This window comes from Lutjanus erythropterus, chromosome 3 (assembly GCF_056507025.1).
Source record: "Lutjanus erythropterus isolate fLutEry1 chromosome 3, fLutEry1.hap2, whole genome shotgun sequence".
In the NCBI taxonomy this organism is placed as follows: Eukaryota; Metazoa; Chordata; class Actinopteri; order Lutjaniformes; family Lutjanidae; genus Lutjanus; species Lutjanus erythropterus.
In genome coordinates, this window is record NC_139319.1 from 27,175,874 (window position 1) to 27,203,363 (window position 27,490).

A 27,490-nucleotide genomic window follows, 5' to 3' on the forward strand; every position below is an offset into this window, starting at 1 on the left:
TTTTTATCATTCTAATATGTTTTGTGTGTTTGGAGAAATGTATGTCAAGAAATCAGAATAAATCAGGTGTTATGTGACAAAGTGACGTTTACATTCGGAACAGGAAGTAATCGAAACGACAACAAAAGCAGGTGCAGTAAGTGGCCGTGTGGTTTGTTCTTGTAGGTTTAGTGTCGTCTTTTTAGTGTCATATAAAAATGTTTTTGACATTGATTTAGAGGAATCTTCACAGATGTTATTTTGTTGTTCACCGCATCACTGAACTAGTTTGGTCTGGTTAGCATTAGCCTGCTAGCCCGGGGTCCAGCAGGCTGTAGCCGTTAATGTCATCTTCCTGTCTTTATATTCCTTATACAGCTGTTCATTAAATAATAATGGAGACTCGCTTCACTCGAGGCAAGTCTGCTATTTTGGAGCGGCCTCTGAGCCGACCGAAGACCGAGGTGAGTGTGAGCGCCTTCGCCCTGCTGTTCTCCGAGGTGGTGCAGTACTGCCAGAGCCGAGTGTACTCTGTGTCCGAGCTGCAGGCTCGTCTGTCCGAGCTGGGTCAGAGGGTGGGAGGCAGCCTGCTGGACGTGCTGGTGCTGAGAGAGAAGAACGGCAAGAGGGAGACTAAAGTTCTCAACATACTGCTATTCATCAAGGTATAGTACACATTCACTGACCTGTCATAGCAATGAACCCAGTACTGTTAATGATAACTCAGCACCATCACAGTGTCCCAGCAAACCAGGCCAGTGCAATATCTGAAAACCACCACGTCTGATATCCAACCATTGTTATTGTTACTAGTCTTTCTCTTATTGCTTGAGTTATTTTGTTGATTAAGCCCTAAAAGTCTAATTCTTGTACAACATGCTATCTATGACTAGATAGATAGGACCTGTTTTATGAATGTACTTGATTTTAAAGCAACAATTCCTTACTCTTGCTTCTTTCAAGATTATCATGTCTTAAAAGTTCTTGAGACAAGCATTACATAAGAATTATTTTAGTATTAGTATTAGTATTAGTATTAGCCACTAGATAAATGTTGGTAAAATATGCATGTGGCTGGTAGATTTACTTCACTCACCAGCCAAAAGAAACAATGGTAATCTACTATAAAATAAATAAATAAATAAAATAAAATTTGAACATAAACTAGCTATTTGGCTATTGGACAAAAGAATTCAATTTGATTCCTGAACAGGGTTTTTAAAAAATCTGTCCAGACTAGTTTTATTTATGTACTCATTACTGTGGTACTTTCACTTAAAGGGATAGTTCACCCCAAAAATGAAAATTCAGTCATCATCTTCTCACCCTCATGCTGATTGAAGGTTGGGTTTAGTTTTTTTTTTTAGGCCAAAAAACACTGCTGGAGTTTCACAGGAAAACTGCATTGCAGAATCTCCTAGACAACTGAGGTGAATGGTTACCAATTTTGAAGTGTGGGGGAAAAAAAGATACGGCTCATCTGGCATAATCTCCCAACATGCCATTTGCACACCGTCACACCACATGCACACAGTCCGGGTGGTGTGTATGTACATGTGAATGTGGCTTGAAGCTAAAGATCTACAGTGAAAATTTGGTCTAAAAACATGGTGTAAATGACATCTTTCAAGTCAAATTGGCATGTTGGGGCTTTAGAAGACTTGGATTACACCAGACAAGCAGTATGGAGGCATTTTATTTTTTATTTTTTCCACACTTTTAAAAACTGGTCACCATTCATACACATTGATTTTTGGTGAACTATTTTCATAATGTGGTACTGATGCTTTTACCTAAGTTACAGATCTGAATACTTCCATCACTTGCTGTGAATAAGACAGTGGTCCTCAGATTGGGAAGTAGAACCACTGGAGGTGGGGAGTGAAATTATGCTGAGTCAATGCAATTAATGTCGGGAAAATAAACAAACAAGTTTACTGATGCTGTTATGCTGACCTTTTTTCACCACGTGCATTTTTCATTACTTGCTTCCCCTAACATTGTTTATGATTGATTTTAAAAAATCTAGGGTTGGGGTCGTTAATTCTTTCAGCTTCTGAAGTGGAGTACACTAGAGAAAGTTTGAGAGCCACTGGGATAAAGCATAAGGACAAAAACAACAACAGATCTAGTTCACAATATTTACAAAATGGTGGAGACCGTCCTATCACATCAGTCACAATATAATTTGACATTTATGACCTGAGATGCAGTTGAACTAAAACTAAAACAGTGTTAGATTAATGGAATCTTATAAATGGCTTCACCCCACCATTTTATTACCACTATCATAAATAACCATGAAAAACAAGACAGCATCAGATCTTTGGTGCTGTGTTCATGTCACGCCGCTTTGCACCATCCAGGCAAGAATATAATTTCCCAGAGAAGTATTTTTCTGTTAGTTGAGCTTTTGTTGTCGTACTCCACTGTGGCTGGCACAACTGTTTCAGAGCTATGACTGACTTAGTTAGCGTAACCTCACCCACCATCACCCTCACCCATTTGCTTTGTCCTCCACAGGTGTCTGTGTGGAGAGCCTTGTTCGGCAAGGAGGCAGACAAGCTGGAGCAGGCCAACGATGATGACAAGACCTACTACATCATCGAAAAAGAGCCCCTCGTCAACACGTACATCTCTGTTCCTAAGGAGAACAGCACTTTGAACTGTGCAGCCTTCACCGGAGGGATTGTAGAGGCCATCCTCACCCACAGTGGCTTCCCCGCCAAGGTCACCGTCCACTGGCACAAGGGCACCACACTCATGATCAAGTTTGATGAGGCTGTGATTGCCAGAGACAAAGCACTGGAGGGCAGATAGGGGAGGGACAAGAAGATGAGTGACTGAGAGGGGGTGTGTGTGGGTGAAGCATAGACTGTATATAAAGATGGACGATGTGGCTCTTCTTCCTCCCACTGTACAAAAATGAAGTCAGAATATCCCAGATAGTAGTGCTGCACTGGTGACATCATTTGGAGCCAGAGTCTGCAAATTAGTGACCAGGGTTGGTGCCGCGGCATCGATCGGTCATTGGCCATTTTAATATGTGGTTCTGTGGTGATTGACTTGCTTTTGGAGCCAGGTTTAAGTGGTCGTTCAAGGAACTGCAGTTTTTAGCATTTTCACAGTGGTTTCATTTTTCAGCTCCAGGGGTTGCCACTTGGTCCCATCTACTAACATTCAGGAGACAGGATTTATGACCTGTACTGCAGCCAGCCATCAAGGGGAGAGGTTTTGGCTTCACTTTTGGGTTGTTGTGGCGTCCATCTTTATATACTTTATATACTGCACTGTAGTGAAGGCCACGTAATAATTGGATTTAAAAATGATTCAAGAGAACTTACTTACATTTCAATATGAAAAGGAGATTAGACCTACACCAAACAAATATGTTCATTGCACATTACAATTCCCCTTAATGTAAGTTGATGTATTTATATTGCATCAACAGGCCAAAACCCAAAGATTTTCCATTTGCTCCACTAGAAAACAAAAATGTAGGAAATCTTCACATTTTGCAAGCTGCAACAGGTCATTATAAAAATTGAGGTTGATTCATTTTCCCTGACTCAGCTAATCAACGAATGGACTAATAGTTTCAACTCTAGACAAGAATATAATATGTTGAATGTATCTGTTACTCAGACATATTTATTACATCCACCAAGGACGTTATATTTTCGGTCCCATTTATGTTTTTTTTTTTGTTTTTGTTACCAGGATTACTGAGAACTATTGACCCGATTTTCATGAAACTTGATGGAAGGGCATGACATGGGCCAAGGAAGAACCCATCAAAATGTTGGGCAGATACACAAATGATTTTTTACTTATGTTAACATTGTGATATAAGTCTGTTGACCTTGGTGTAAGTCTGCACTCTTTGAGTGCCCCTCTTGTTGATTATTTATTCAGTGAATTTACAGTAGAATGTGAAACAAATTCAGAATGTAAACGTTACACTAAAATGTAAATCTGAAACAGTTGGTTAATCTTGTGCCACAGATGGGGTTCTTCTTTTTTGAGTATTAGGCTGACACCAACAATTTCCAAGCAAAACAGCTGATGGAAAATCTTTCATTTCCCCATATTAGTCAGATAATACAGTTGACTGCATCTTTATTGACAGGCTGGATGGAATAATAGCTGCGTCCCTTTTAGGCTGTCTACACGTTTGTATTGTGGGATCTCAGCAACATAGTCTAACAGCGATTTATCTCAAAGGTGGAGGAGCTTTATTTTTGTGACACAGTAAGCCTGCAATAAAAGCATTATGGTTGGCATGTGTGTTTATGCTGAATAATTTATACCTGTATTTTGCTTGGGTAAATGTAAATAAAAACATGAAGGGATGGTTGTGTGATACAGGCATTTTTCTTAAACTCTGTATTACTGTGTTTTCTGTGTTACTCTGTAACAGTATTTTAACTTTATGAACAATATTTAAATGTTTCTGAAGTCATAGTTGTTTTACCATATAAGATGATGCAACTGGAAAATTGGGTATTGAGAAAGCAGGGAGGGAAGCTGAGTCATTTGTCCAAGAGAAGAACAACATGAGATCTCAATCTGCTCCTGCATCTGAGTAAGACACGTTTGGTGGCAAGGTATGACACTAATCGTGAAGTTGAAGTCTTTTGCAAGATGTGGCCTTTTTATGCATTTATCCTTAGATTAACAGCAATGACTAAATGTATAATTCATCTAATAATGTTGCAGTAGCCCTTTTCAAATAGAAACACCTGTTCAATGTGATGTCATCCAGCACAAGTCTTTTAATTAATATGTTTATGGTTTTCATTTTGCACTGTGTTGACCTATAGCCTATTGGAAAATATTTCTAACATTTGTAACATCACATTTATATCAAGTAAAAATAATAGGTCAGTTTATACCTCTGCCAAGGTTGCCTTCTCTATGTTTGTTATTTTAATAATAGAAAATATTGCCAAGTTTTAAATTTGCATCTGGGTTTGTCACTTCTGGGGAATAACTGAGACTTGGTAATACCTTACCTTAATTAGTGTAACTGGTAACACCTGTGTTTACACCAATATTTCATGTCAAAATGGCAGCTGTGAAAGAGGGCCAGCCAAACAATGCTGTTTGACATACCTTCAGATTACACCAAATACATTAAAAAAAGGTTTCTTTTGTATTTAGCCAACTTCCAAGTTTTTCTTTTACAAGGTTAATTTACTAAAACACTAAATCATTAAAATATAAGTAGTTTTCTTAGGTAGTCTTACAGCCTGAGAAGGGGGTTCAACAACAGTGTAATTTCTTTTTGAGGACTTAAAGAATTAAGTCTCGAAATTTTATACTATATTTGTATAGTGGCATTCTGCTGTGTTGTGATTGGTAGGACTATTTATCTTCATAAATAACAAATTTATGTAAGAAACTGCAAGATATTATAATGTTAGTAATTAAAGCAGATATGAGAAATGGTACATTAATCTGCACATGAGTGTGTTACTTCATGCCACCCCAGTCAAAAACACCACTGGCACTTAGTCATGTTTTATTCAGCAGATGGTCATTCAAGGAAGTTCTTTGGCCGCTGGAGTCCACCAGTGACCACGTGGATATCTTACGTACCGAATGTGAAAACATTTATATATATCTGGATAATTATTTTAGGAGCAGATATGACAAAAAAAAAATAAAATAAAATAAAGTTTTTCACGATGGACAAGCAGACAAGCAAGTTGGGGCAGGTTTACCTCAAGCCAAACGTAATAGTGGTGGATAATTTTGAGGTTTGGAAATAAACAAAATAAAAATAGGTAAATTAATAGAGCTGTGAGCCTTTCACAGGATGAAGATCTGTGCCATCTAGCCGCTGCTGGGCACGTGAGCTCAGAGGGTCACGTGGTGTGCGTCACATGGCAGACAGAGCGGAAGAGAGTTTGAGCAAACAGCAGCGGAGCAGCTCGGACCGGCTGCTGCTTCAGGACAGCTGTGTGTTGTTGACAGAGCCTTTATCAATACAGTAAAATAATAAAACAAATGCACAGTTGTTTACTCTGAGATTTAGCTGTATTTTTTAACTATTTATTGTTTTTAAATCGGTTAACTACATGGCGGCGACAGGACAGCAGGACCCCTCAGGTAATGTAGTGCCGAATTTTAACTTTTATCACAACCGTTAGTCACGACACATTTTGCCTTTTTAAAAACAACGTTATATGCTGTGTTGCTTATAAATACTCAGTTTTGTTGGTTTTTAAGCATTTAAGCTAGTTTTAGAGTTGTCTTATACGTTATCAAAAATGTTGTTTTTGTTGAGACGTCCACAATATTACGGTCACCTCAGCCGTTACTGTGATTCTGCTCTGTCATTTTGTGGGACAGTTAGTCATTATCATCATGTGTGTTTTTCCCAAACTGCTCCGTCAACATCAGGCTTTTACTGTGAGGACTATATTTTAATCTTTGTTGATAAGGTGGGATTTTCCCCCGTCTGCTCCTCTACAAGTAGGGTCTTCATACAGAAACACTGGCAGCATTTAGGAGATGTACCCTGAATACAGAAACGACAACAGAAAGCTTGTGAGACATGGTCACACATACAGCTGTAAAAACTGATTAAAAAAAAGCACTTGGAGATAGCTATTAGGCTTAAATCATTCTTTCCTTTTAAAATCAGTGCACTTCAAAGGACTAAAGTAGTATTTTTACAGAATAAAGTGCAAAACCTGTACATTAGTTGGAATTGCTCTCAATTACAGGTATTGTATTTGATTTAATTCTCTCTTTTTTTTTAGATAGAATGTAAATACACTGTATCAAAGCTCACACAATTAGTCAACCAATTAATTGATTAACAGAAAATGTATTATTGTTTTGACAATAGAGTAATCATTTGATTCTTATTTCAAACAAAAATGCTTAAGATACACTTCCTAAATTGAAGAGAACTTGTGCTGGCCATTTTACACAATTTTCTGACATTTTTAGACCAAATGATTGTCTTTTGATCTTATATAATTGACAGGTGAACTGACATTGAAAATAATCATTAGTTTCAGTCTTAGTTGTGTGTTTTGGGGAGGGTTAACCTTCAACTACATGTATGGTAGACTATAATTAATAGAATACATCTTTTGGTTTTGTTGATTTTGGAGGCACATGTGTAAAAGCTGTAGTGTTTCCGCTGTAATATATACAAAATCTAACATCAAAAATAAAATTATCTAAATTAAACTTTCCTCTTGCTTGTTTTTAACTGGCTAATATACTACTCACTGTAACTTTGTCTGGGAAAATGTAAACACAGGCTCGTTTCATCTGATATCAAGGACAATCCAACCCAGTGCCAATCTTTTCATGGATGGTCTCATTAACTTATGTAGTTTATATGGAGGCATCGGTATTAAATTAACCCTGGATCAAAACAAGTTAAAAACTCCTTGTAAGAACTTTAACAGGTAGTCATGACAGAAGCCAAAAATGGCACGACTTGTCTTTGGCAATTAATGTTTGAGTTATGTTCAATTGCAAAACAAAACTAATGCAAAAATAATTAACCATGTAATTTCACAGTAGATATCATCACAGTATCAAGATATTTTTTAACACAGTATTGCAATATTATATTATATATTATATATATTATTATATTATCTATAGATACTTAATATATTGTATCCCTACCTTTGCATCGAATCAGGTGTGTTTAGTACAGGTTGTGGAACTACATCCTATCCCAGTTTCAGAGGTTACTGTGATGACTGATGATGGCTTTTATTGGTCTAAAGGAGCCTGTTGTTAAGACTGCCTGTCCATTAAGACCCAGATCCTCCACCACCACCTTCAGCCCCCATTTCAGCAAATCTGCTAAATCAAGCGCATCTAAACAGTCTGACTCTCTCATGCATAATAACAGTTTCAACGCTGGTTCATAAGCTCTTCTCATGGATGGTTGAGTCTGCAGTTTTTTGAGAGATTGTTGATGTGGGTTGGATCAAGTAAGGCTTCACTGATTACAGTTTTGATCTGAATTCAGTGTGAAAGTTCCCACGTAACCTTGAAAACAGTAATTTAATAATAATGAAAAAGACTGTAACTCAAGTAATGTTCCAGAGCTTGAAGGCTCTGAAGAAAGCCAGTCAGTTGAACGTCAGTTAATTGTTTTTCTCAAAGAAATATTTTAATACCAACTTGTGGTTTCTGGTCTGCCTTAAGAGATAACGAGCCACACATACAGATTAAGGCCTGGTTTATGTAGCATCATGTTACAGATGAAACGGTATTACAATTTCATATCACAATTATAGTGACCAAAATTATTACAGTTATATTGGTAAAATGTGCTGAAAATATTCTCAAAGTATTGATACACTCACTGAAATAATTTCACCAACTTTTATATTGAAAGCAGTTCATTGATTTTAAATGGCATCATGTCCTCCAATGTCATTGTTTTCAGTGACACAAAATAAACCCACGTTACTGCACCACCTGCATTTGGAAGTTTCTAACTTTGGTTGATGCTGGACAGTATTTACTGGGAGTTTTTTCCAAGCACGGTAATCAAACATGTAGGACTAGGCAATATGTCAATATTATATCAATATCGTGACATGAGACTAGATATTGTCTTAGATTTTGGATAGTGTTATATTGTTACATGGCATAAATGTTGTCTTTAATATTACTGAATCAATATTACAGCTGCATTAATGTGTATGTTGCATTTCACTGTTGTAGATGTTTAAGGTTTAGTTGATTTTATCTACTTTATATACTTTTGGGTAATTGAATCTACAGCAATGCATCATATTCTACAAGATGTTATTTTTGAAAAAATGTGTATGTGTATAGCAAAAATATATATCATATATCGTGGAATAGCATAAAATATTGAGGTCATGTTTGTAAACCAAATTGCCCAGCCCTGCAATCACAGTCTTGATGATAACTAAAATTTGAAACAATAAGACTAATCATGGTTTATCATTTCATCCCTACATCACACACACAGTATGTGTTCTGCAAGCTAAAGGATCAGTTCACCCTAATGACACAAATGTTTTGTGGCATTCCAAATAGAAAAGCTTCAGATAATCCACAAACCCCGTTGTGATCACCTGCTGTTTATATGTTTGTGCTGCCATTTAATTAACCATCACAAATTTTAGTTGTTTACCTCCATGCTTACCTCCATGGTGTTGTGATGGCAGCAGAGGTGTCAGAGGTACATATCTTCAAATCTTGGTACATAAATTCCAAACTGTTTGCACTAACTACTACTATAAGGGATAAGTAGGAAAATATGTTTTGTTTTGTTGGGAAATTTTGATAAACTGACCATTTAAAGCCACGTTATGAGGCCTTGTTTCATCCCCTGATAATAACTCTTGTTACTGTACACTGAACCAAATGCTCATATCAAAGTAAAGTTAAAAGTTATTGCTGCAAAAGAAGAACGTAGTTCATTGAAAAGTATCACCTCCTACCCGCAAATAACCCCAAACATGGTTATCAGTATGTCACCTTTTTTTGTTCAAGGTGCTTCCTTCAACTCGAATATAAGTGGAAGTTTTGGTCTCTAAACCTGTGTGTGGCCTCTGTCTGTGGACTGCAGGCTAGATGTAGGTACAGATACCAGGTTGCTGGCAGATTTCCAGTTACAGTAAGGATTCTGATTGACAGACATGTAGCTGCATTAGCATTTCTGCCAACACTGCACAGGCGGCTGTGAACCGGAAGAGCCAGATGTTTTCACAGATTAACTCAGCTTGTGTCAAATCTGGTGGCATGGTCAATGGCCTGCACCCAGGTCTGTTTGTCCGATTGCTATCTGCCGTGACGGTCGACACACTCCTCTGATCAAAGATATTTGTGCACTCGGTCTCCTGCCTATTGTCTGCATGAAATGTGAAGTGGTTGGATTCTTTCGTCTGTTTGTCACCAAGGCACGCAACCCCTGTCACAGCCAGGGCACCTCGCCTTCCTCGTTTGCAGCGGAGTTCATTAAGATGCTGTCACTCTCAGCAGATTTTTGTTAGAGCTGATATTCTTGTGCTCATCTGGATGTTGCTCATCACAGCAGGTAGAAATTCTCACAGCTCGACAACAGGTGCTGACTAATGTAGGAACCGATCCCTGTGATTGTGGATTTGTTTTACCACAGACAACCAAATGTGGTTATCATAAAACCTCAGACTGCTTACTTCCTAATAGTTTGTTCAGACTACCAGTGACAAAGCATCGGGCAAAAAGTCATTTTTGAAGCTGGTGAGATGAAACCAGAAACTGATGTCTGACCACTTTAAGTCAAAGTTGAGCTGACAATGGCATCTTTAACTGTATTAAAAAATGAATCATTCAGATGTAATTGTTCTATTTTTTGTATGTGTTATAATAATTATACAGTTCATTTGATAGCTAGTGGATTCCAATCTCTGATCTTTGGTAGCGAGCTGCCTGTTTGTCTACAGTATAAAAGTGTCATGGACGATTACTTGTACAAACAAAGAACTCTGCTCCTCTTAGTTAAATAGCCAAAAGGTTCTTCTTACAAACTGTGTGAAGAAATTAATCTTAAGCTTTGTGCAAGGTAAAAAAAACAGGAACAAATACCATGTATTTTCTAATTGCAGTGTCACATAACACATGACTTTGGAGTTATGCCAGTTCATAACTTTTCTTTGTGATGTTATACCTTTGAACTTTCATCTTGTTTACAGCTGGTGCTGACAGATATTGAACAGTGGTGTTTTCGCCTTGTTTCATTTCTCATTTCTATTTGAAACTCTCCCAAGCTGGTGGTTCACTATGCTGACCTACTGTGTTGTTTGTGTTTGGATTCATCTTGACTCAGCAGTTTTCTGACCTTGTAAATGCTGCCTTTTTTACAACATGTTAAGACTTAAATAAATTCCTCATGTCTGTCTGTCCAGTAATCAAATGCTTTAAAATCCAGTATATATAGCAATTATAACCACTATGACCAGTTTGAGTTTAATCCAACCATTCAATTTCCTGAATGCAAAGTGAACAAACTGAGTGACCCTGGTCTTTGTTGTTCCTTAAAGCAGTTGGGTCTGGCCAGCTGAAAGCATGTGAGAAGTATTAAACACGATAAGCCTGCTTTGTGATTTGTGACTTTCCTGCAATATAGTCACCTGGCATGTTAACCAGCTTTGTTTCTGGCCATAAATTTTCTGCTCTGTTGTCAGATGTTTTTCACATTTTTTTAAAAATTAAACTTTATTGAATCAGATAGTATCATCAACATTTTTCAAGAGAGAGAAAGAAGTATTCAGCATTAGGGCTGCACAATAAATCAAAAATTATTGAAATCGCAGTATGGCCAAGTGCAATATCCAAATTGCAGAACCAGACACTAATTGCAGTTTTCTGAAAAAGGAAAAATGTTGCGAAAACTGCATTATAATGAGATATTACAGTCCTGCAAAGATGCTCTGGGCAACAAATCTTGTTGTCCAGATGTAATAAAACATGTTTGTTTGATGCAGACACAAGCAAGCATCACATTATTATGATTTTAATCATGTTTCAGTAAATATGAAAATTTTAATACAAAAACGGTCATTCCCACTAGTCATATCTCATATCATATTGCAATGTCAGTCAAAATAATCGCAATATGACTATTTTACCAAATCGTGCAGCCCTATTCAGCATTCAGATAACTAATGTACAGAAACAACACAAAGTAGTGGAGTGCACTGAGTAGAGTGCAGATCTCCACCAGGCAACCTGAAAATGATATTAGTGTGTAATCTCTTTGAAATCACCAACATTTTGTTCAGTGCTTAATGTTTTAATTACTTATTTTTCTCAGTGACTTTAACAGATACCAATTACATTTGTTTTGTTTTCTGATTACATGTAATTAGTTGCTGTCCAGTGCTGCTAGTATCCTATTAGACATTTTTGTAAAATTGACTCTTTACCTTTGACCCCAAAAATCTAAGCAGGCCATTCTGTCGATGGTAGACAGTTGTACCAGATTTGGAGAAGCTTCCTCCAAGGGTTCCTGAGATATTGCATTCACAAGAGTGGGATGGATGTGAGGTCACAGTGACCTTTGACCTCCAAAATCCAACCAGTTCATTCTTATCTAAAGTTTGGAGAAATTCCCTCCAATGTAATCTCGTACACACTCTAAACTTCTTACCCTTCTCAAACCCAGTCAGGCCAAACTTCAGATGTGTCAGTTCTTACCGAACCATCCCAGGAATCTGCCTCACTTCTCTTTGGGGAGGTAAATTTCTCCCTTTCACTGTCACTGGTTGAAATACATTTACACATTTCATGTAAGATAAAATCTCTCCAATATTTAATAATATATGATGTGTAGCAGTGTTTTCAAAAATCATTTATGTTCTAAAGACTGTTAACTCTATTCCGTCCTACGAGACACAGCAATATTTATTACAATTAGTCCTTGTAGCTTTGGAGTTAAAGGGGTTAAATCACATACTGTATGTAACCGAGTTGAGCACATGTTCACAGTGCCAGAGGGGACAGAGAAATAGGAGTAAAGCTGTAACACTGAGAGACAAAGAGAAGGTGTGAGGCTGAAGTGAAAACAGTAAAAGCTGAAGACAGACTGGTCAGGTTCAGGCACATGTCAGGTGCTGACTGGCTGGATGCTGTCGTTGGAAGTCATCAGTGTCAGCAAGTTGAGGGTGGAGTCAAGTTACACAAGAAAAGACTATACTTGGGGTCAGCACTTTGGAAGACCCACTCAGTTCATGTGATTGGTGCTTTTCCTTGCAACATGGTGTTATAGTTGTAACTGTTTGACTGCACAGTAGAGACTTTTGTCCTGGTGCTTGTCTCCAAGTTTTTCCTCATTGCTTTATTGCTAAGGGCATTTGATTTACCATCGTCTTGATGCTCTTTAGTGTAGCAGTCTTGTGACCTACTTCCATTTATTCATGCCTCATAAGTGGAATTATAATAAAGCCAGGGTTTCCTGTTGTTTTATAGCTGACGTGTGTCACCTCACCCAAAACAAAGTCCTCCTGACCACTAATAAACAACACATGGTGGTAGCGGCTCCGTGAGGCTGTGCCTAGTAGGGCTGCAATTATTTTCACAATTAATCCATTGATTGTTTCATTTAGGAAATGTCAAAAAATGTGAAAATGCTCATCACAATTGCCCAGAATCCAAAGTGACGTCTTCAAACTGCTTCTTTTTTCCAACCAACAGTCCAAGACCCAAAGACTCTACATTTATGATCATGAATGAAAAGGAAAACAGAAAATCCTCACATGTAAGAATGTGGAACCAGCAAAAGTTTGACGTTTTTGCTTGAAAAATGACTGAAAAGACTATCAATTGTCAAAGTACCTGGCAACTAATTTTTTTTTTATCAACTAGGCTAGCGATTGATCGACTAATAGCTGTGGCTGCAGTAGAGCTGTGAGCTAAAGGCTAGCATCAGCATGCTAAAAAGCCCACAATGACAATGCTAATGTGCTGTTAAGCAGGTACAATGTTTACCATGTTTAACTCCTTAGGTTAGTGTGTTAGCATGCTAATATTAGCCAAGCAAAAAATTAATATAATATACTTTTATTAAATAAACCATCAGCTTTGAGGTGAAAGCAGCAGAGCAGCTATTTCACACACCAAATATTTTGAATGAATGTGGTTATTGTTTAGACCATCATCTAGCCCATTAACTGAATTTCTCATGACATGTGATGCATCAGGGTGGTAGAACCCTAACCCCCCAGCGAAACAATTTCAGGGGGAAACCCCTGAAAGTAATACTAAATTTGAGTCACGAGTCTGCCACACATAACAAATACCAGCAGACAGAAGAATCTGTGGTTAGTATTTGTAAAGTACTTCACATTGTGGGTTTGTACAGGGCCCAAAATAAGCAGTTGAATGCTTGTAAAATATGCAAGTAGTGGCTGGTAGATTTGCTTCACTCACCAGCCAGAAAAACAATCGTAGTGGCAAGTAAAATTTGAACACTCACTAGCTGTTTGGTGGGTGGAAAAACAACTAAATCTTGCACAATGGTTTTGTGAGTGGAGAGATATATGTTGAGTATTTAGGCTACATTTTGGAGCTTAAAAATCTGTGAAGTCATATGGGCTGTTTTATTATTACCTTTTTACACAGACACATTTTTAAAAGACAATTAAGTAATTGTTTCCAAACTAGCTCAAAAATGTCTGATATTTCTGTCATTTTTTTTGTTGCTCATTGTTCAACATACAGTGTTCACCAACATCAATATATCTGTTATAAACTAGTATTCATCAGCCTGGACAATTTATTGATCAAGCTTTCGTATGGACACTTTTTTTTTTATCATGTTGACTGAGATTAAGTTCTTATAAAACTTAGATCAAAATCAGCATGAGCACCAATGGGAAAATAAACCTTGTTTTTTCTCTTTCAGAACAAGAATGCCTGACCAGCTCAGTGACTGGCTATGGTTCCTCAGACAGCAGCGGGGAGCATGACCATCAGAGTAACAGTCACGGCAACAACCACAGCAATCATCGGTTTCCCACAGCGACAGCGGGGCATTGGGTCGGGACTGATCAGGAAGAGGAAGCCATTCGCAGAAAGTTGAAATACTTCTTTATGAGCCCCTGTGATAAATATCACGCCAAGGGCCGCAAGCCTTATAAGCTGATCCTGCAGCTGCTCAAAATCATCATTGTCACAGTTCAGGTATATCAATCCTGTGTTGCTCTTTTGTTTCCCACACAAGATTGTTTGTCAATGGACTTTGGATGCACAATTTCTGTCAGTGTGATCTCTTGATTTAGATTCGTCTTTTCCTGCCCAAATTAGTCCCTAAATTGTGTCATGTTTTTCTTTTTAAAGTTGATATGTATGCAGTTATTGTGGAAAAAGACAACAAGATCCAGAAAGTCTTGCTAAAAAAGTTGTGCAGACAATCATGGAAAAAAACTAAGGCACTCTTCTGGAAAGATTAAACCGTAAATTCAGTCTTCGAGTACAGGCAAATAAACAGACCTACATGTATCAACTCTAGGTCTTAATCAGGATCTGAAAACACTAATCAGCCTTACTCTGGAGACACGCAGGAAGCTGAAGTGCTGTGAAGTGCATGTCATCATTCAGCAACCTGGCTGAACACACCAGAGGTGCATTTCTCTGCACTGGTCAACAAGCGATTTTGCTCTTTTAATCACACATAGAGAAATAACCTCATGAATTTAAAGCTTTTTATGTGTTACAGATAAAAAGCAGACCATCACCTTGTGTGATGATCTGTGAGGGGCAGCCCCTGTCTGTGTCTGTGTGTCTGCTCTGCTCGTCCCTCTCCCTCTCTGTAGAGACAACTGACAGACATCTGTCCAATAAGCACATAATTTGACAAACCACAGCCACAAACAGCAGTTATAGTATTTCTAATAAATATTGTGGATGGGTAGATTTTGATATTTTATAATTTTTTGCAGACTTTCTATGCAATGATTTTTCTTTTGTCTTCATAAATTATTTATCCCCATACATGGCTTGTATGTTATCCTTTTTTCAGCAGTAAGGTTGACTTATTGTTTTGTAAATTTAGCTGCAAGGACCCTAACTACAATTTGGAACAGGTACCTATAAAAATAAAGTTCTTCGAACAGTTCTGTAATAACATTTTGATTATCAGTTAAGATAATCAAAATGTTATTACAGAACTGTTCGAAGTTGTAAAATAATTATCTCTCTGCATATACACTCTAATACATAAAACTATAATAAGAAAGGATCTTACTCATTTTTGTGCCCTTTCATTGAAATGATATGTATGGCATTGTAAATTAGTAATAATGGCAGTGATTTATATACTTTCAAGAAAATTTATGCTCTACAGACCTTGTGAAAACTCCACATCGGCACTCTCGGTTGTTTTTCTCAGCCTGTCTCTGCATGATATATGAATACAGTTATGTTACTATAAATAATGCATGCATACATAGCATCAGTGTTGTAGTGAAGTGTGCACTGAGATCATGGAAGAGTCAGCAATGTTCTCACTGCACAGTTTGAAAAAAACATTGACATCAAAGATTTACATGGGCATTAATTTTATTTTTTTATTTTATTGTGCACAACTCTTGTCTGTACTTCCTGAATGGGAGCTGTCGGTGATATATGAGGTGCGAAAACACAGAGAATATTCTGATGATGTGATAGGCAAGTCATAAATTAAAGCATAGTTCTTTAACACAAAGCCTGGTGCACCTAGAACATACAGCCTCAGGGTTTTTTCTTTGTTCCCTCTCTTCTTTCTCCTCTTGACATGTCTCTCACTCTCTCTTTCTCCTTTTCCTTTGACCTGACAACATTTTAACACCCTGCCCTCTTTGTTACAGTTGGTGCTGTTTGGCCTAAGTAACCAGGTGGTGGTGACTTTCAAGGAGGAGAACACCATGACCTTCAAGCACCTGTTTCTCAAAGACTACGACGAGTCCACAGACGACTCCTTTGCTGTTTACACGCAGAGCGACGTCTACGACCACATCTTCTACTCCGTGGAGCAGGTAAGCCCTGAGGAAACGGCATGTTCTGACTGTTTATTATTTGCAAATTTCAATTTGTTTGATTGATTTGATTTGATTGAAGACCTTACATGTAGAATTGAAGACCATCCTCACTAAATACAGTAATATAAAAAGAGGCAATTGGTTAAATATAAACTTCATGTGCCTGTTTGTGTTCAGTTCAGTCTCTGACTGAACTCAGAACTCAAGAAACTAATTTTCCTTCAGTCTCTCTCCTTTTTTTCACTCAATTTCAAACATTTCCAGCTTAGTTACTCTCCTCTCATCTCCTCTCTCAGTATCTGGCCTTACCAGAGACCACAGTGGGGCGCTACGCATACGTCTATGGTGTTGGTGTGAACGGCAGTGCGCTCTCACTCTGTCAGCAGTACTACAAGAAGGGACGCATAGACCCAGCCAATGACACCTTCAGTATAGACCCACGTGTTATCACAGGTACATGAACTACACTGTACATTTGCTCATGGCACTGCAGCCAGTCATTATTTTCATTATCAATTAATCTGTCAATTATTTTCAGGATTAATTGCTTAGTCTATGAAATGTCAAAAAAAAAAAAAAAAAAGAAAAACTCATAATAATTTCCCAGAGCCCAAAGTGACATTTTCAAATTGCTCGTTTGCTCCAACCAACAGTCCAAAACCCTGAACCCTGAAACTGGTATTTTTGTTGGAAAAATTACTGACATGAATGCAACTTTCTAACAGACACTAGTGGTTGTTATAAACTGTGTCGTGCCAATGTGTGAACTTTTTCTCTATGTGACAAGTTGTTTTGGTTCTGTGAAACAGCAGTGTACATTCAGTGGTAGAGGCTGTAATGACTATGAACAGCACATCAAAGATATGTACTGTGGTGTGAGTTAAGTTCTAACATGTTTGAGAAAATTAAACGGAGTTTAATTGTTACATTGTGCACCATGGGCTTTTGCGCCACTGCATGTTGACCAGAGCAGGTGATAACTTGGTCAAGGTCACTGAAAAACAAAAGTGCACAATTCACTTTTACACTGACTAAAACAAACACATGAAAAAGTGGAGATAGCGCTGCAGAGACAGACCACATGAAGACTGGATTGTGCTAAAAATGGTGCTTAATGCATATTTTGCATATAATTTCAGGTTTTTAATTGTCAGAGGTCAAACAGGGCACAATCTGCAGACTGTCCAAGGAGACAGTTTTTAGCCTGAGGGAGAAACACAAGCAATCTCTTTTATCACTTCAAAGCAAACACCTGAGTTGGTGGAATGTTTTAGGCTCTAACACAAGAAGCTAGCAGAGCTGAAGTGTATTCTCAAACAAACTACAACAAAGTCTTTTTAAAAATAAATATAAATAACTGTAAGTCCAGGCAATTTAGAAATGACAATTCCAAAGTCATGTTTGGCTTCCATATTTCAATCTACTAAAATTAAGAGATGAAAATATGCTATGCTAGACATTTTAGGTAATTTTTACATTTTAAGTCAAAACTATGTCATTCTGAGATTTGGATCTCATAATTGTCAGACAGGTATTGTAATTATTGATTGTTTTGTCACAATTAAAACAGGTTATTAATCATGCTATTTGAGAAGATGATGAAGGGGTTACCTGTTTTAATGCACAAGACACATTCAAGACACTGGAGATTATACATGTCACTGAGTAATGTGTATGGTATTATTATTAGTATGTCAACACCGTGCACACATCCTATGGGACTGCTGTTAAGTACATTCTGACCTGCTTCAAAGTGCTCTGTGTTCCTTCAGAAGCAGCAGAAAAGTCTGGAATGCTTCATGGATACAAAGTCATGCATCAGAAGCACATCCAAACAGGTCTTGTGGTGATAAGGCTCACATATACAAATATATAAATACAGTGTGATGAATTTTTTAAAACTAGAGCAGTTTGCCGCTGCACCTAATCAAGTCACAGAGTCTGATATAACATATGATCTCATAATGATGAGATATGGAAGTCATAATTACATGATAAGGTCTCCAGTTGTTTTCTTTGGTGAGTGCAATGGTCTTGTATAGATTGCACCTCTGTGGAGGTCAATGTATTGTTATTTTAAACATCCCTGACTGCATTCAAACTGTCAGGTATCTAATTCTGTGCTTTCTTTCTTGGTGTATCGGCTTCATGTAGGTTTTACCTAAATTTATATCAATTTACTCTTTGTCAAAAATCAAAAAGGCAGAACTCCAGTTATTATGATTAAAGTGATGCCCTTTTCATAGTCTTTTATTAATAACAATATATACACATATAATGAGTGGTTTATAACACATTTTATTGTAGTTGTGAACAGATACAACTATGTTTCCTGCTGCACAAGCTGGTGTATAACAGATCATGAGAGATAGTATAGTAAAACACAGCTGTAATATGTCATCATAGAGAAGTTGTAATTGTTCACAAATGCTGTATTTAACAAACACTTTAAATGCACTCTTACCTGTTTCCAGATACTTTATAGTGAGCTATAAATTATTTATTACATTTTTGTGTTGTGTCTGTAAATGCTAAACAATAAGGTTAAATTAAAGTGTTACCAATGACTTTTTGTCACCATGTAACCTGATTTATAAAGTATGTCATATACACAGTTCCGGTGAGAGAGGTGTTGCGTACCCTCAGAGTTTCTTACTTCCTCATATCGCTGTTTTTGAGTCAAATTAGACTAGATTAAGAGGAAGTAACAACAGTGGAAACAACCCAACATTGAAAATCTTTCTTCACCTCAAATCACAAGTATTTCAAATGCTTGTTTGTGAATTCCTTTTAGTAATTCTGATAAGATTACTAATTTATCACACTCCTCTCTTTGATTGTAACCCACTTTTCTCCTCTGTTTTCAGACTGTATAGGTGTGAACCCGCTTTCAGTGCCTCCAGCTCCATTCACCAGCAGCTACAAGAACTTTACTCTCAAGTTCCACAAGTAAGGCTTCATTTTTCACATGGCTTCGGCTTCTCTTCTTTTGGCGTCCGTTGGTGAGATTTATCTCTGTAGTATCTGATGATGACATTCAACAAGTCACTTATCTTTGTTGTGCACGCATACTCAAGTATGTATACAAGAACACTAACACAGAGAGGTATGCAAGTCACTCATTCTGGTAACATGAAATGTCTGCTCCTGCCTCCCAGTCTGTGTCTGTTTCCCTCTTAATTACCATCAGTTTATTTTTTCAAGGTTAATTAACGTCACCATAGAGTTCCAGCTGAAGGCGATCAATATCCAGACCATCATCAACAATGAGATCCCAGACTGCTACACCTTTTACATAACGGTGAGCGAGAAAGGCAAGGACATAAGCATGCATGATGCAGAGGTCTGGTTAGAAAAGCTGCCTTGTTCTCAAGATGCCGATGGTTCAATTTCCAGCACTCCTGAAGACCTTATGCCTGAGATATCCAGGGATGGTGATGTTCACAGGGTTATACATATGATAACGTTTGGTTTATTCAAATGCTGAGCTCAACAAAGACTGTTTTGTTCTGTGAAGTTACAACAATACACATCCTGGTCAAGGCATCTCTGTGATTTTGCACATTTTTCTTTATTTTTGTTTCATCATAACGAGACTAAATAATTGCTTACTGCAGCTCTGCAGAGCTGTCTGGTTATTTGGGCAGTTTAGTTGAAATGCCTCACCTGAACTGAGAAAGTTATGAAGAATTAATTGGTTATAATTAAGTAACTGCAATGATATGCCTTGTTTATTATAGTTTCTTTTTTCACCCCCAACCCAGATATTTGGGTCAATCAGCATCCACTCCTGAGGACATGATCCTAATCTACACTCAACACTTGATCCAATTTGTCTTTGCTGAAGGATACTCATTAAATGTTAAGTCTGGCTCTCATAATGAAACACATGGGCCATTTCCCTAAGATATTTTTGAGACATTCCCCCTTTTTTCCCTCAGAGCAAACATTTCACATTTTATTTAGCAACTATTTCCCCATATAATTGTCTTAATGCCACATATGTACAGTAATGCTGGTGGAGAATACTAAATGTAAACTTCTCTTCATGTCATTAAACCCCTCAAATTAAGGTGTTAAGAGGCTCAATAAAATAGCTGGGAGCTATCAGTACAATTTGCAGATCGTTTGTCTGATTTTTGCCTTTTTTCTTTTTGATACAGCACTGGTAAAGTTTGTGTGCCTTACAGCCTTCTTGTCCTAGAACTTAATTTAAACTTAATTTTCTACACTGGATATGAATTTTCTGCTGGTTGCTTCTCTCTTCCAGATAGTCCTGGACAACAAAGCTCACAGTGGCAAGGTGAAGATCCGGTTAGAAAACCAGGCGACCATAAAGGAGTGCAAAGACCCGAGTGTCTCTGGACACGGTGAGACACAAGAGGAGTGAATGGAATTGACTCAAAGCTTAGAAATACTGCAGCACTAGTATGCAGAGAAAGATGACACTAAACTAGTTGCGAGCCAGCAAAGGTGTTAAAAAACATGGCAGTAGTTATACTACCATTACATCTGAGTGAAACACTGCTAACCGCTCTTCTTTCTCTCTTTGACCTCCAGCTGAGAACTACACTCGATTAGCGTTTGATGTAGCTGTGGCTCTGGTGTGCATGCTGTCCCTGGTGCTGTGTGGACGCTCCATACTGCGAGGAATTATGCTGCAACAGGTACCGAAAGACTGTTTTAAATGAAGGAAGTCATACAGCAGAATAAGAGCTTTGAATTACGGCATTATGGCTAGTTCATGCAAAATTGTGCAGGGCAAAAATTAAAGAGGAGTTGATGAATCAGTTGGTGACATAATTGGATAGTTTTCAGCTTGACCGGCTATGACAAGTGATATCTGCATCTCTAGCCAAAATCAAGGAAAAAGGTGACTAAAAAGTCTGAAAACGTGGAAAAGAATACCTTGTTTTGTACCTTGTACCCTGATGTGTATTTACGTTAGATAAATGTTTCACTGCATGCACACCTTATGCTTCATGTTTTACTAATTACTCTCTTACTGTCTCTGTGTTTATCAGGAGTTCGTGCAGTTCTTTAAGGAGACTCTGGACCGTAAAGTGTGCTGGGCTGACCGACTGGAGTTCATTAACGGCTGGTATATCCTCCTTATCGTCAGCGACATCCTCACCATCACTGGCAGTATCATCAAAATTGGCATTGAGTCGAAGGTGTGTCCTGTTTACCTTCACAGCCTTAAGTGACAATATCTACCATAATTTTACCATGCAGTAAGGTGCACAGAATTCATTAAGTTTATATAGCTGATGCCAGTGAGCACTATTGTAAGCCATCATTGAGTTAATCATCAGCATGCCAATTATCATGCTGCGTGTTTACTTTGAACCTGTACTTCCTGTTTCCATTAAGTATCTTTTCTTCTCTCCTGTCAGACCATGTCCTCATATGACTTGTGTGGCATCTTGTTGGGAACCTCTACGCTCTTGGTGTGGGTTGGAGTAATTCGCTACCTCACGTTCTTCCAAAAGTACAACGTAAGTTACAGATACACTGCTGTGTATCAGCTGCTAAAATTACAAGCTGCTGTTGATTTGATAACTTGTCAAAAGGTAATAAAATGCTCCTTTTACTATAATGATGTAATGTAATAAACCCTGTTAATTCTGTCTCTCTGCTCTCTGTCGCATTGTAATTTGATATTTCTAATGTCTTTGCGCTCCCACAGATCCTGATAGTGACACTTAGAGCAGCGTTCCCTAATGTGATTCGGTTCTGCTGCTGCGTGGCCGTCATCTATCTGGGCTACTGCTTCTGTGGCTGGATCGTCCTGGGACCGTACCATGTCAAGGTGAGCGAAACTGAAAGTCTTGTAAACACTGATGCGGTCATTTAGTGCAGTAAAACCACTTAAACCTGCATTAGCTTTACTGCAGGTTTAACTAACTTCATTTTGGTCACTTGCAGGCAGCAGAAACAAACACAGTACTGAAATATTCTCACTTATTTTCACATCAAGCAGTTATGGACCAACATTATTGTTTATTTGTGTTTCTGGCAAATGTGGTGAATTTAAGTCACATATTCACTCTATTTTTTGAGGGTTTTTTTTTTTTTGCTTGTCCACAGGGTCCCCCAAAATCAAAGCAATATGACAGTTCATTGGAGCTGCTTTCAATAAATTACCATTTTGTTGAACTTACAAAGCTCCATAAATTCCCCCATTTACGTACATGAGCTGTACCGTTTTAAAGACTATGACTTCAAGAGCCTTTTGAAGTCTGAACCACAAAACCAGTTTTCATCAGAGAAGAATGTCCCCATTCCCAGTGACTGAGGTGTCATAGATGAAGCCCTGTTCCCATAGGAAATTCTCGGGTTTTCGTGGACACCTCTCCACCTACAGGAAGTGGGGCTCTTTCCACCAAATGAAGTCTGGTTCTTGAACTGATTTCGTTAAAGATTCTTGGAACCTTGGTGCCAACTAGAGAGCCAGTTCACTTTTACATCGATTTTGAGCTAACCCATTGCATTCAAGGGTGTCAATGCAATATGCACAACAACGTGTAGAATATGGCATGTCCACTTTGATCCCCAGGGAAAACCTGCTGTTTTTTGTTTCCAGAAAGGAACCAACTTTTCAGATTCTGAACCAGTTTCTTTTTGGCGGTTTAAAATTAGGTGCTTGTTCTGTCTCTTAAGGCTTTACTTAACGCATGAATTATTTCAGTTTTGTAACGTTGCAGAGGTTTAATGATTGCTGTTTTCTCTCCCTCAGTTCCGCTCTCTGTCTATGGTGTCAGAGTGCCTCTTTTCCCTCATTAATGGGGACGACATGTTTGTGACATTCGCTGAGATGCAGGAGAGCAGCACTCTGGTGTGGCTGTTCAGCCAGGTTTACCTGTATACCTTCATCTCCCTCTTCATCTACATGGTGCTGTCACTTTTTATTGCTCTCATCACAGGAGCCTACGAGACCATCAAGGTAGGAAACTGCACTGGCTTAAACCAGGTCCTTTTTATTTTTCTGACTGCCAGAATGGTGTCAGAGCTAAAATACATTAAAATAATATTACATACTCTTTGATTTCCACAGCACCAAACACAAGAACCCATCCACATCACAGACCTGCACGCCTTTATAGCAGAGTGTACGGACGCACCGAGCTCCGGGAAGTTCAGGGGTCTGGAGACCTCACCGTGCTCCTTCTTCTGCTGCTGTGACAGGTGAGGACGGGAGGAGGTGGGGACAAGATCAAAAACTGGGACTGAATAACTATTCTGGAATAATTACGTATATCTAAATGTATCAAAACACATAAGCAAGATTAATGAATAACAGACAGTAGCAGCAAACTAAAGAAGGGACATGATTTGCCTCAACATCTCAGCCAGAGAGGCAGCTGTGTCAGAAAGACAGGCTTGATTCTAGCTTGAAGACAACCATTCATTTTTTTAGTTTGAGGGACTTTTAAGTGCAGTGGACATTTTGCGTAGAATCACAAGGTGTCATGTGACCTTGTCTGTAAGATATGCCATTATCATATCAAAATAAAAGCAAAATGGAAAAATTATACATCTTTAAAGATCAGAATTTGTTCACATAATAGCATGTGTTTGTAAATATTTTGAGGTAGAGTGACTGAAGATTTTAAGGAGTGAGATCAGATTTTAAAAATGTGCATTTCTCCAGCATGTTAAGGAATTTTAAGGAAAACATGAAATTTTAAGGAAACATTTGTATCTGTGCCAGGTGTAAGCCTGAAAGCAAGAAAGCACAGCATTTTGTTGTATGTATGTTGAGTGTTACATCTGTCTTCATCTTTCAAAGACTATAACAGGCTCAGTTTTAGAGGTAAAGTGAAGATGCTGGTATCGTGTGAGGCTAGATGACGTGAGACATCCACTGATACTAGCCAAGTCAAGTTTGGGAAGGGGGCCAAATAATGCTCCAAAGTTTGGCTATATTTTTGCGAGGGAAGAACGAGCATGGCTATTTTGGGGTTCTTTGACCTCTCACCTCAAGATATTTGAATGAAAATGGGTTCTGTGGGTACCCAACACCTTCCCCTTTACAGACATGCCCATTTTATGCTTATCCCATGCAGATTTAGGCAACAAACATGCAGTTTTTTGCATGCAGTATAAATGTGTTATTTTCACCTATTCTAAAAATGGTGCATTTAAAAAATTATTGCATACCACTGTCCCTAAACATTATCTGAACTGCATGAATTGGGTATGACTGGAGAGCTGACACTCTTGTGGAGTCAATGAATCTTGTTGTGATGAGTGATGAGTGCCCATAGTTGCCATGTCACTGACATGACCACATGATAGTGGTTACTTGTTGGAATTAAATTCATTTAATGGGGTTGATCTAATCAGCTCTATGCCAAAACATTAAGGTTCTGAAAACCCACAGCTTCTACCGGGACAGGCAGCCACCCATCTATAAATAATTTACACTTTAGATCAAGTCTAAATTATTTATAATTTCAAGGCTGTTTTGAGTTTCTCCAACAACGTAGATTTTTATATCTATTATCTATTGCTGTAAAACCTCCTTGTTGCTTGTTCTAAATAAATAACGAAATGTTCTAAATATATAACAAAATGTTCTAAATAAATAACAAAGTTAAAACTGAGAAGTTTGGACTTAATTTAGTTGAGACAAGCACGCTTGGTTGCAATACCATTGCACTATTCTATGCATCTTTAAGAAAACTGAAACTATGTTGTACAAAAACATTAAAAACTTTGCATACATAAGAAAAGTTACACTTTGCAAATTTGCACTGATTGCTTCTGACAGTTGGTGCTTCAGCTTGCGAGGATCTGTACTCTTTTATGTTTCACTAAATACCAATATAATGTGACTTTGGATAAGAATATATGATCATAATGTGAAATATAATGAGTATAAAGAAGCCTTACATGAGCCTTCTGTCTTTGATTTCCCCCAGAACGACAACATACGAGGATGTCCTGCTAGTGAACTGAAATAGACCTCGGTGACCTCACTACCGCCCCCTGCTAACCACAGGGACACACTGCACACTCTTGATGCCCAGTGTCTCTGTACCAACACACTGTATGTGGGTCAAACCTCAGCAACCTTGTGTGAAGGAGGAGTCACCATCAGCTGGACCAGCACTCTGTAGAAGGAATGTGTAAACAGCATTCTTTTTATTGGACCTCTTGTTTTTCCTGTCCTCGACTCCATGAAGAAGAATCTGAGGACTCATACAAGACTGGACCATCCTGGATGACTGATGCACAGACATTTCTCTGTTCGCTGTTGGTTTTTACACCAAAGCAGTATTTTTTCCTTACCTACTCACCTATTGTGGGTGCAGTAGATGTAAGTGGGCTCAGGTACCATGGTGAGGACTGCAGATGTGCATACATGGTGCTGACAGTTTTTATTTTTGCTTTTTTCCTTTCATAGTATTTCAAAATAGGACAGAACTCTTAAACTCTTGCATTTAGACTTCTCACAAAACATAAAAAGGATAAACTGTATCCTTTCTCTTTCACCCAACAACTCATTATTTTGAAATACCATAACATCCCCTACACTCATATCACAGAATGAGGAAAGTCCATCTTACAGTTAAGACTTTTAGACAATCAGAGAGACAACTTCCAGAAAAATAGGACCACAAATTGATTTGTTGTCTCTCCCGTGAGCTGCACCTCCAGTATAAAGTTTCAGTCTTGAGCTGTGATTCTACTGCACAAGAATCATGTTTCCTTCCCATGTGGATACTAAAGTTATAGTTTTTCTTGCTGTAGTTGATTGTGTGCTGTATTGCATTTTAATGATCAGTGTAATGTCACTAATGAAGCACTCAGCACTGCCTGTGGTTAGCTACTACAAGGAAGGTTGTTCTCTCTGCAGACCCATCTGCAAGTTTCTTTAATGCTGCCAAAGTATGGCAAGATACAAAGAGTCCACCCATTGTTAAGCCCCTTTCTTCATCTCTATACAACACTGATGGCAGTCTACAAACTGTATCTGACTTGTTGTAAGAGAAAAAAAAGACTTGAACTGCCTTACGAAGTGGAACAGGGTTTAGGATAGATAACAAGAAACATTTGTAGCTCTGTAATAATGTCCTGTCATACTGAATCATAGTGCTTTTTAGTCCATGTGTTGTCTTCATAATGATGTCTTGTCTATAACTGTAGCCCAGTGACAGGCTCTTGAATTTCTTTGTACTGAATAAAACGCACAATAGCTACAGGAGTCTCACAGTCTGGGCTCCGCAAGGTGTTTTTAGTCAAATAGTTTATTTTATAAAGGAGAGATGATCTCTGGTCCAAGTAGTTGTGGGCTAAAACAATGTCAGTATTTTTTCCATTCATCTTTTTATAGCCTGCAGTGTCACATTTAAGCTAAATATGCTGATGGACTTTGGATCTTGATGGCAAATATGTGCCAAATCCATCCATGGCCTTAACTTTAAATTATATGACATACATATATCTATCGTCTAGTGTTACCTAGATGTACCTTTCCTACATGTTGTTGGTATGATCTTTTTATATGAATGAGCTGTACTTGAACTGTACTGAAAATGTAAACATTAGAGAAATGAATTGTCTCTAAGTCATCTACATGGTGTCATATATGTTGCCAATTATTATGATTAAAGTTTCCCGGATAATTTTTCATATTAAAACATTTTATTTATTTTGTATTATGATCTAATGACAGGACTGTATGACATGGGATAAAATCTCATATTGTGATTAATTTGACAGATATTATGATGGCAATATGTTTTACATTGTTAACAGTGATTTAACCAGGAGTAAAAAAAAAAAAAACTCACTGAGATTAAGAATCTCGTTTTCAAGAGTGTCCTGGCCAAGACACACAGCAGCACAGATAACAGGCTTGCAGACACACGACAAACATCAAACAAGATAAAAATGGAAAAACAAGGAACAAATTGCAGAATTATAAGATATTAAAGCATTCTTTCACTTTCATAATATCTAGAGCCAGATGCACCTCTTTC

General features: G+C 38.0%; 2 protein-coding genes across 3 annotated transcripts; both read left to right on the top strand.

Moving 5' to 3' along the window:
- Positions 1-85: 85 nt before the first annotated feature.
- Positions 86-3,002, top strand: trappc5 (trafficking protein particle complex subunit 5). 2 transcript variants are annotated; one of them, XM_084715648.1, is made up of 3 exons: positions 86-131; positions 358-644; positions 2,503-3,002. In XM_084715648.1, the coding sequence occupies exons 2-3, from the start codon at positions 375-377 to the stop codon at positions 2,797-2,799; spliced, it is 567 nt and encodes a 188-aa protein (XP_084571774.1). In that variant the 5' UTR covers positions 86-131; positions 358-374; the 3' UTR covers positions 2,800-3,002. The 2 variants fall into 2 exon arrangements, with proteins under 2 accessions (XP_084571774.1, XP_084571775.1); XM_084715649.1 differs by having other exon boundaries at positions 94-136.
- Positions 3,003-5,881: 2,879 nt separating this feature from the next.
- mcoln1a (mucolipin TRP cation channel 1a) lies at positions 5,882-25,996 on the top strand. Its single transcript, XM_084715650.1, has 14 exons — positions 5,882-6,093; positions 14,387-14,664; positions 16,329-16,496; positions 16,796-16,952; positions 19,367-19,448; positions 19,704-19,800; positions 20,770-20,869; positions 21,060-21,166; positions 21,524-21,673; positions 21,896-21,997; positions 22,189-22,311; positions 23,239-23,445; positions 23,557-23,687; positions 25,427-25,996. Exons 1-14 carry the CDS (start codon positions 6,063-6,065, stop codon positions 25,461-25,463), a joined length of 1,770 nt encoding a protein of 589 aa, XP_084571776.1. The 5' UTR covers positions 5,882-6,062; the 3' UTR covers positions 25,464-25,996.
- The last annotated feature ends 1,494 nt before the right edge of the window (positions 25,997-27,490 follow it).